Raw genomic sequence first — 10,782 nt, forward strand, 5'->3', positions numbered from 1 at the left:
AAATTTCCAAGTTTTTCTCTCTGTTTCATTTGCAAATGAGAGACATGTATATCATGAACACTGATAAGTGAACACTGATTTTTTTATGACAGTGATAATCTCTCTGTTCTTCAGATTGACTTCCAACATCACCCGCTGTTTCGTCTCCTAGGTTTGTTTATGCTTGTCTGTCTGGTAGCACTATCTAACATGACATTTGTATGGCTCCCACTCCCACAGTAGATGAGTAACTTCTCTGGACTAGGGATGGGACCTGTTTTCATATCAGATGTTAGCTGGGATGTTGTTTTCAGCCTCACAAATGTGATCTTTTGATGGGAGGAGTACAAGAAGTGTGTCGTTCTGATGATCAGAAGAGATCTTTTTCTCTAGCAGAGCGGAGCAAATCCCAGTGTCAGCCTTCAGCCCTGCTTCAGGATCTTTAGGGCATGCCTAACCCCACCCAATGCCACACCAAAAAGCAGGATAGAGATGTCAGCAACACTGAAAACCACGATGAGTGCAGATAGTCTTACATTCAAAATGAGCTGGTGCTCGTTTCAACTCGAGCTGATCAAGCTGCGTACCAAGTTTGCTGGTTCAAGTATCTTAATCTCACACCACTTCTGCACCGCACATTTCACATCCATATGTCCCTTGTTTGCTGTTAATGCCTCTATGTATTTTCTCTCTGTGGTGTAAAATTTTTTTCATTGTTCTCATCATTTTCACCTCTGCTTTCCCTGGCTTCAGGTAAAAACTTTTTTTTTTTTGCTCCCACATTCACCTGAAACTCCGGGTACCTTTTGTAACCCTATCCGGATACAGTAATTTTAATGTCAAATTTTAATGTGTCAGATTTATTCTTTGCTACTATTAATAATTTTCCTTCTACTGGCATACAAATATTGATCCTTTTGTAAAACTTTATTTTTTTGCACATTGTTTAGTGGTATTTTTCTCATCGGACACATTCTTGACACTGGTGTATTTGCTGCATTCGCGCATTTCTGCTTCTTTAAATGACTTCATGCCTCACTTTTGTACCCTTAGTAAACTTTTAAAAAATTGTTTATAAATCAGATATTTATGGTAAGATGCATATGAAAACACGAGGAAAGAATTATAGTTTTAGGGAGAACATACCCTGATAATGACCTCTTAAATATTTGTAAAGATAGCCCTGGGCATCTGAGCCCACAAAATAGTTTATAATACAACAGCTTGATTACATAATGATACTTCAGTTTTAAAACGTATGATCTTTCTGTTTATGGGAAGGCATAATAGGCTCCTTTGAAATACAATATTTTTGCCCTGAACATAACTGATTTTAAATGAAAGGACTAACTAAAGAATGCCTTTCTTCAAGTTTGTACTTCACTTTGTTGTTGAATCCAGCACGATGGTTTCTTTTACAGAACTCCTACCAGGCCTGGGGACCACACCTATTTCAGGATACATTAATTGTGAAAGTTTCATGGGTTTCTATGCAGGAAGTTACCTAGTACCATTTAAAATGGTATGTTTCAAATTCTAAATCTTGTTAAAAAACAGAGAGAGAAATTTCTGTATACCACCACCACCCTCCCCCCCGCACATAGAGAATTTCCTTTTATATTCAGTTTGAAGGTATTGTCAAATACAGATTAAGCTTAGGCAGAATGCAATGTGATTTGGGAGAGGGATTTGTTCTGTGCAACAGAAAAGAATGAATGAGAACGTTTCATTCAAGGCAGTTCATAAAGCATCAGGACTACCTCAACCAATATCAAAGTCTAATATTTTAAAATGTGTTTGGATAAATGTATCACCTAAGTTCTAATTTTTTTCTGTGGTCTTAACGTTTCTCTGCAATAATGGGTTCCAGCTCAAACTGCTACTGGAGCTGACACTGACCTGCATTCATGGTTATGTCCATTTTGGCTAGAAGCAGGAGTGCAAAAATTGTCCTTAAATAAGTGTTCTTCTAACATCTTCTGTGCAGTTATGCAGAGTGAATATAACATTCATTATTGTTCATGAATCTCAACCAAGCCTGAGTTCAGTTGCCTTTTAACTTTCTCATCAGGAGTACCTGTATAATTTTTTTAATGAATATAGCTAAAATTTGCCTATAGTTTGGCAGCTAAACTGATGTATTCTTGAGTAAGTCCTTTTCCTACATTTCTTATACCATTACAGACTTTAGGGTGGAAATACTGAAGTCATTATCATGCTTCTGGCTATAATTTCTAATTGTGGGTCCATCCTGTTCTCAGGTTCCTCATTAAAAAGGAACAGAAACAGCGTTGGAGATTGAGATATAAAGTAAATAAAATATTTGTTCTCCTCTAGGGCAAAATCCAGTGATTCTTCCCTGATAAACCCCACTCCAAAACTCAAGAAGGTCACCCTATAGTCAACAAGCGTTGGACTTTATTCTCTCTAATATTTTTTCTGAAACATTCTTTACCACTATACTTAAATGCCAGCACCAGATAGGAAACTCTGCAAGGCTTTTGTTTCTTCTTGTTCCCTAAGTATTCATAGCCTGCCGTGAAGAAACACTGACAGCAGTGCGGTGATGTTTTTATTCTTGATAGAGGTGCCCTTAAAAGTGAATTTGCCTTGAAAATTGTTCATAGAATCAGGATGTTAGAACTATAAAGACGTATTTCTCTCTCTCTTTCTCTCTTTCTCTCTCTTTCTCTTTTGCGCCTAATTGGATTTCCAAAATAAGTTGTTAACAATCCAACTAAGATAATGTGGTCATGAAAAGGATGTCCAAATCCACCAATTTACATTGGTTTGGCTTGGCTTAACTTTCAAAGTTCTTGGAGCAGAAAGTTGATGGCACGTGAACACTGTAATTGGCTTGATATTCTTGGATTTTTTTTTTTCTCTCTGCCATATTGTATAGTGTCCAAATGAAATGCTAATCAGACCTCGTTTCTGGACCAAAGTAAATTTATAACAATAATAATGCACTTGTACACTCCAGATCATTTTGCAAGATGTAATATCCACCAATTTACAACATAGTTTGTCATTTTCACTTGATCTGGATAATTTATGCAGGTTCCAAATTGATGCTATTAATGTGAGACATCACTATTTCACCGAAAGTATTGGATGAATAAATACAAGACGTATTGTTTTCACTTCCATATATCCAAAAAGGTTAAGAACTGAGTTGAGTTAGATCCAAACAAAAGTTAACATTCTGTTTTGAGGCTCATTTGTTTGTTTGTTTGTTTTCTTTTTCCTCTTTACTTTCTGATTTAGACTTCCATTTACATGGTGCAATTCTTAATCCTTTACCACAAGAGTCCCACATTCCTATGCTGGGAATTACTTTTGCTCTCTCACTCTCCTCTTACTAAAACAGAATGAGACTCTTCAGATTTAGGATAGAATTGCATTACTGAAACATTTTAGTAATTTCCATTTGCTCATATGTTATATATCCAGTAGATGGATAACTTCCAAGTGTTCTTGATTACCAAATCCTTTTTGATTTCTCTTAAATAAACTTTTTCTTTATCCCTCTGTAACCAAAGGGGATCTTCCTGAAATGAATCATCACTCTCAGTATTATGTTGCAGGACACCCACAGGTGCAGAAAATTGTCTAATAAAAGACATAGATAACCAGTGTATAATACGGAATTATTATTCATTTTTAAAATAGATTATTTAATGTAAACAAAATCAGGGTGTTCTTAGCAGGATAGACATAAAATAAGAACTGTATTTTGTAGAGAGAGAAATCAAACACGCAAACAAACAAAAGACTTTATTTGGTTTCAGTCTGCATGAAAAGGAAAAGTAAATATGTTAAGATGTTTCAAGATCAGTGAGGAATACCTCCAAGCAGTTGAATCCACTGGCTATGGCACTTATCTGCTAAGGCATGATGCAAGTATCTTGGAAATAAGGACTTGAACCTCAGCTCCTTCCTATTTAAGTGTATTTACAACTGGGCTTCTGGGCTTTTGGACTTGCTTTCACTCTTCTTTCACTCTTTACTATAGTTTCAGTTTTCCCATTTTGCCCACACTGAATCGGAAAAAAATATTCCCCATAGATACCTTGTCAGGAAATATTTCCTGAAAATTTTTGGTTTTGACAATTTAGTGTTTTCCAAGAGAAAGCCTTTCTCTGAAATTGCTTGCCAAAAGCGAATTAAAACTTGTGTTCCAAATGATGAGTAGCCTTAAAAAAAACTGTTTTGTGTAGGTACACTTAGCTTCTTATGTACTTGCAAATTTTAAACGTGAAATGACAATATACAGTTTAGTGTTTTCAATTTTTAAGCATGCAGATTCAGTCATTGTTGCACAATAGCTAATTCTCCCGGGAAAGGCGAGCAGTTCCCATGTGCTTTGAAATGCTACAGCTATGCAACTGGGGCTGGAAGTGCTATTTTAAACAGTCATATCAGCAGAGCTTGCTGTAGGAGATAATATGTCACAAAAGGGAGTATGACATCTAGTTTCACCTAGCAGATAAACCTTGAGTAGATATGCAGGGAGAAACAAGACTGTCAGGTTGTCCTTGAAAAGAATGGCCTATATTAATGAAGAAATGTACTCCAGGGCATATGCTATTTGGGATATTTAATTTCATCTTCAAACTTGTCTGATCTGCTATGAAGAATATAGTAGAGAAAAGGTAGTGGTGTGTAGTCTCATGCACGTCGTGATTTCCGAGTGGGCATCTCACCACTTTATTTTCAGAAAGGTCACAGCCTCAGAAATTCACGTCCAAAAAACCCAGGCCCCAGACTGAGAAGTTTCCCCAGCACTATTAATATAAACACCCCATGTTTAAGCAGGGCTTGCGTAGCATCGTGCGTATCCCAAACAGCCCTTCTCTGTAAGCACGAGAGCTAATTCACTCTTCCTTTCCCATCACACTCAAATACCCTTGCAGAAACATATTCTGCTGACAGAATTACAAGATAATTATAGTTAGGTGTTTTGTATTCACTTAAGTTAATCTGCCACTTTTATTTTTCATTGCTGTTTTAATCAGGCAGGAGGCACTTCAGTTGTTGTCAGGTGGATTATTTTTCAGTCGTTCACTACACTGCTCTTCTTCATACTTGCTAGGGCGCTGCTGGCTTCCTGACAGACATACAAAAGAAAAATACTTATATGATCTAAAATGAAATATGTGTTTCTCTTTCAGGTCTAGATGTTGATGGAATATACAGAGTTAGCGGCAATCTGGCAACAATACAGAAGTTACGATTTGTTGTCAATCAGGGTAAGTGATTCCTCCACCCTGGTAATGTTTTGTTTAGTACTTAACTGTCTCAGATGACAGTATTTCAGAATCTGCTATACATTAGTGGCATAGAATGATGAGCCGTGTTTTGGAAAAGAGAGGAAAGGGAAGGTAGAAAGATATTGCACAGAGGGAAATGTCAGCTAGGAGAGAGGAAAAACAGCAGAGTAAACAGAGGAAAATAGTAGTTAAGCAGCAAATGAGAAACAAACAAAACAAAAAAAAAAAAAGAAAAAAATGGAGGAAATGGATACATGAAATAAGGTGGTAAAAAACAAAGCATATGTAGAAACCAAAGAATCAAAGTGAGGAAAAAAAAAGATTAAAAGGAAAAATAGCAGATTGTTTGGATGTTGAAAGTTAAACAAAACCAAAAGTAGAACAGGGATCCAAAGGAAACCAGCAAAAGAGAAAAAGGTGCTGAAAAGAACTGAGAAGGAAATACTAACAGTAGAGTACTGGCTCTGTCAAAGTCAGTGGAAGATTTACCACTGATTTTGAAAAGGCAAAGACTTGACCCCAGGAAATGAGAAGAGGAAAGATGAATATTTTAGAGACTTGAGAACCAGAATTAGAACCAACCTGTACATATTTCCACAGATTCCACATACAATAAACATATTTCCACAAACACAAAAGAACATTTTTCATAGATGTGGCCTAAATGAATCTAACATTGACCAATAGATACTGTTACAGGTGTGGAAGCTGATATTGGTAGCTAATTGGGGTACATGACAAATACATTCACCTCTGAACAGTTTACTACTTTTGGCAAAGAATAAATACCCCACATTTAATAGCTTAGCAAGTATCATCAATGACAGTAAACCTCCTGATACTACTTGATGAGAAAATAAAATTAAGCTTCTCAGAAATTAAGAAAAATCCCAAATCTTAAATTGCATTAAAGACTTTATACACTTTTGAATTAATCAAGTATAAATGTGAAGCTGTTGCAACATTTTCTTCTACTTTTTATTAACTCTTTTAAAGTTACCTGGAGACTATTACCAGAACTGCCAAACATTGCGTATTGTATGTAGTTTCTTGGAGATGATAGCTGTTGGAGAACAACTTCCTCGATTAGTTTTGTGTTATACGTAAACTAAGACTTTTGAGTCAAAAATTCTCATGAAATTGAGAGTAGACGTAAAAATATTCCCACCTTCAAGCCTCCATCTACATCTCTAGGGAAGGTTTCAGGGGAGCAGTAGATATTTGCCACCTCTGCAGCTGCTCCAGATCAGTCTTGTCTTCAGCTGAAACTGGAGGGTGAACTCTGGTTTATGAGGAATCAGTATTTATGCTGGTAAATTCAGTGAGACTGAATAAATTGTCAGCCTCATGGCTTTGACTCATTACTTGGGTTCCCTTGGATTTATAGTTGTTGGGTATTTGTGTGTCGATAATGTAGTCTGCCTTGGCTTTCAAATGACCATACACTGTATTTTGTTTGGAGGCAGAGAGACAAAACCAGGATTTTCTAGCCGCCTTCGCTGCCTAGGATCTTTGCTCAGAAAAAAATGTGCCATAAAAATAATGGTTCTGTCTATCCTGTCTCGTGGCATCTAAAGGTTAACGTACTTAAAGTTAACATTACTGCCTAAGTTTTCACCTAAAACAGATGGGCTGATACTGTAAAGCTAGACAGAAATCTAAGCTGGCTTTTTTGCAGCACAGAGGTACCAGGCACCTTTTTCTTCTGGTTTATACCACTGTGAAAGACGAATATATAAAGGTGAAGTTAACGGTACATTAAAGCCACTCTGACACTGACTACTTAGGACACATGCAAGAAATCTGCCCATTGAGGCACAGCGTACCTGCAAAAAACACCGTGGGGAGATGGGGCGAACAGGATTTATTTAACGCGCGCTTGGGAGGGCAATGGCAGTCTCCAACCAATGTCCCCACGGGGACATTGTCCCCTGTCACTTAGATGCTGAAGACAGCAGCAGTTTCAGACTGTTTCGTGAACTCACAAAAGTTACTTGGAAAACCAGTGTGTGCTCCCAACCTCTTTATTTACCGGTCCTCTAAAGCTCTGCAGTGGGAGGATGCTTAATAACACACTTGCCATGCATCACTTTGTCACTCGGTAGTTGTTGTGACCTCCTAGGTTCAATCCCTGTACCTTCATTTTTCTGTAGTTAACAGTGGGAAAGCAGTATTTATATATATGATTTTCCCATAGAGATTTTTTTTATTATAGTTAAAGTTTAATTTAATTATAAATGGAAACAAATGTTCTGAAAAAGCCTATTTACATTGCAGAGATTGACTGTGCAATCAGTTCTCATACAGGCCAAATACTTAATGGGCTCTTTCTTCCTGCTTGCTTTCCCATTGTGTTACACCTACATTTATAGGATATAAATAATATGTATCACATGGAAAATTAAAGATCATAGAAGAGACTCTAGGCTGGCTGCCATATCAAAGTATTTTTTATTAGAATAATCATTAATTAGAATATAGCAAAGCTTTATTTGGCTCCTTTTCCTATACTGTTAATGTCATCTGCAGCATCAAAAATTAAATGAGAGAGAACTGGTGAATATGAAAGGAAAACAAACTAACAGTTGACAGCTTCATCATTAAAGAAGAAATAAGAACAGTAAAAATCTAAAAAGACCCTTGAAATTCTAGATTTTAGGGGGTGAGGATGGGTTTACAATAAAAAAACATGCCTTGTATCCTTTTAAGTTCTCTGAATATACTTTGTGGTTCCTTCTCATTTCTTGAGGTAGGCAGCTCCTGAAGAGGGATTTGACCTTGCCAACACAAGCATCAGCAGAACAAACTACCTTATTTACTTTATCCCTTTCACAGAGTTTTCTTTTTCTATAAAAGTCTGTTGATATCACACCTTTTTTGCTTCTGTGCAACAGGATTATCTTTTATCTATGATTTATTTTCCCATTAAGAGCTGAAAAGATCAGTTGATCATAAGAGGACCAGGCTATAACGTCTCTCAGCACTTTCGAAACTCTAAGTCATCATTTTTCAAATCACTGAATCAAGGCAGTAGAAGCTGTTTGGACCAATACTGACATCAGGAAATTCATACTTTTCTTAGTCTACAAGCACTAAAAGAATTTTGATTTTAGAAACTGAGCTACCAGTCATTCAGTATTTCTGGCTATTAACCTATGGCAAAGGTTTCTATAATAGCCAGGGACATTAGACAGAGATGTCCATTCCTCTTATGCTTTCTGTATTATTGGTTAAGTCTAATAGTTACAATTTAAAAGAAAACAAAATGTTTGGTACTTGGCAATTGTTTAGGGATTTTATGAAAAATCTGGAGGACTTTTGCTGATGTTAAGCAAGGTCCAGTAAGCTAAAGCCTTTACAGACATTTATAAGGATATTCTTTTAATTCACACCTGTGGTAAAAGGGATAAGGTTCTACAAATGGGTCTGTTAAGCCATATAAAGTGTGCTGCCAGTTCCAGGATACGAGGATGCTACTAAAAAGATCAATTGTTTTGGCCCAAAGCCCCAGGGTGGGGCTGACATGGGCCCCGAGCCCATGGGCAGGGGTGGGGGAGCCCCAGGTGGGGCTGCTCAGGGCCATCAAGGCACGACTATATGAAAGCGGGGACAGGTAAGAGCTGCTTTTCAAGAGCAAGCTTCTGACCTCCACAAAAATGCCAACAGTAAGGCAAAAAGTGCCTCAGAAAGAAAAAAAAACAAACAAACCAAAAAATGAGAGGACTCTTCATCCGTAAGGATGTTAGTATGTAAGTAAGAGTGTGAATTTGTGGTGTGCTCCCTGCTCTGGTCAAACCCATCGTGTTGATGCACGCTGTGATATAATGGGGTAAGACCTTCTTTGTGCTAAACCCTAGGGGTTCCCTGTCCTGCTCGCGCACGCCTGTCCCAGCAATCCTCAGTTGCCCTCTGTGCTTGAAGATCAGAGATACCTGGGTGAGGAGGTAGAAGCTTCCTTCTTTATGCCTCCTGTGCTAATCTGCTGGGTGGCTGGAAGGGCATTCAATTTCTACGACTGTCAAACTCAACTTTTCATGAGTACTAAATTAACTGAAAAAAATGGAGCTATAAAGGGTTCGTAAGACATTGCTGAAACACTAGGATTCTATCCTAATGCATATAGGTTCAGGGAAACTAACCATAGAAATACAAATTTCAATACTTACTGGTTCATTCAGTAAGTGTTGATTCATACATAATACAGGAGAGTTCCGAATTGTCTTTATAGCCAATGCTTTTTCTGCAAAATGCTTGGTATTTGCTGTACAGATGACCTTTGCATCCTGTTATTTCATTTGGAATACCTTGTGTGTTAACTGCGAAACACCACGTACCGTCCAAAGGTCAATTACTGTGTTTTTACGGCTTGGTTACTATACTTATGTACCAAAGGGGAGGGGAAATATGAATTTTTGCAGAGGCTAAATATCACATTATTGCAGAGAGGTACATGTCTTATGGAATATGGAGAAAGACAGCCAAAGACATCCGAATTGGTAATTACACAGGGGGAAAAGGTGGATTTAATCTTACCCTGACATTACCTCGAGTTAACAAAAAACATTGCGGCAAACTGAATTAAAATATTTCTGTTGTTTCTTCTATAAGAATATACTGGAATATAATTCAGTTTAAGAAAAATTAAAAGTAAAACTTAAACCACAAATACGTGAAACTGATTGTGAATATTTATTAACTAAATAATTTAATAATAAAGAAAATGCCTACTTGATTAATTGTTACAGAGTAAAAATTACAATAAAACTGTCTTGATCAGTGCTTTGCAGAAGCACTATTACTGTCTGTGCAGTTGTTTAACAAGGATTTAATTGGAAAGATAAGTGAATGCACATTTAAAAGTATTGTTAATTTGCTTTATAATCACCCCATCCTTCACAGTATTGACAGCACCAGGCACAAACCCCTTTCTCTTTTACAAGTATTATTTTCCATATGTGCACAATAAATTCTGAAGCGGTAATTGGAAATTTTATGGATTTCAACATACCTAGCGTTTTGAGTTTATAGGTGCCATATCCCCTCTCTAAAGGTAGCTCATAGGTGGCATTGTAAGTAAAGTCGTTGCCTTTTTATTACCCATGGGCTGTTTTGGAGGTTGTGGTGTGGTAGTTTGTTAGGTTTTTTTGAGTTTTGGGGGGTTTTGGGGGTTTTTTGTTTGTTTTGTTTTTTTTTTCTTTCCTAAGGAATATCTAATTCCTATTTACTTTTCCTTTCCATTTGAAATATCAACAAAATCCTCGTTGCAACATTATTTTTGATTTCATAAACAACAGCCGTCATAAACAGTAATCTTCAATATGTTTATATTCCATCTGTACTTATATTTATTGTTCTAAAATGGCTTGGATTAATCTAATTGACAAGTAAGAGCCCGGACCATATGAGCAGCTAAGGATGATACCTTTAACCAGCAGGATTCTTCAACTGTACTGACATGTTCTTTATCAATGAACTATGAGAAAAGAGGAACAATTTTTTTTTTTTTTTTTAAATTACTGGTTATATGAGC

General features: G+C 36.8%; 1 protein-coding gene across 1 annotated transcript in view; it reads left to right on the plus strand.

Annotated features, from left to right (window-relative positions):
- The window catches only part of ARHGAP15 (Rho GTPase activating protein 15), a 340,420-nt gene that overhangs the window by 227,743 nt on the left and 101,895 nt on the right, over positions 1–10,782 (plus strand). The window contains exon 11 of the mRNA XM_009318944.1: positions 5,154–5,231. Coding sequence (XP_009317219.1) covers positions 5,154–5,231 — 78 coding nt within the window. The remainder of the gene's footprint in view (positions 1–5,153; positions 5,232–10,782) is intronic.

This window comes from Pygoscelis adeliae, unplaced genomic scaffold, assembly GCF_000699105.1.
Source record: "Pygoscelis adeliae isolate BGI_AS28 unplaced genomic scaffold, ASM69910v1 Scaffold222, whole genome shotgun sequence".
Taxonomy (NCBI): domain Eukaryota; kingdom Metazoa; phylum Chordata; class Aves; order Sphenisciformes; family Spheniscidae; genus Pygoscelis; species Pygoscelis adeliae.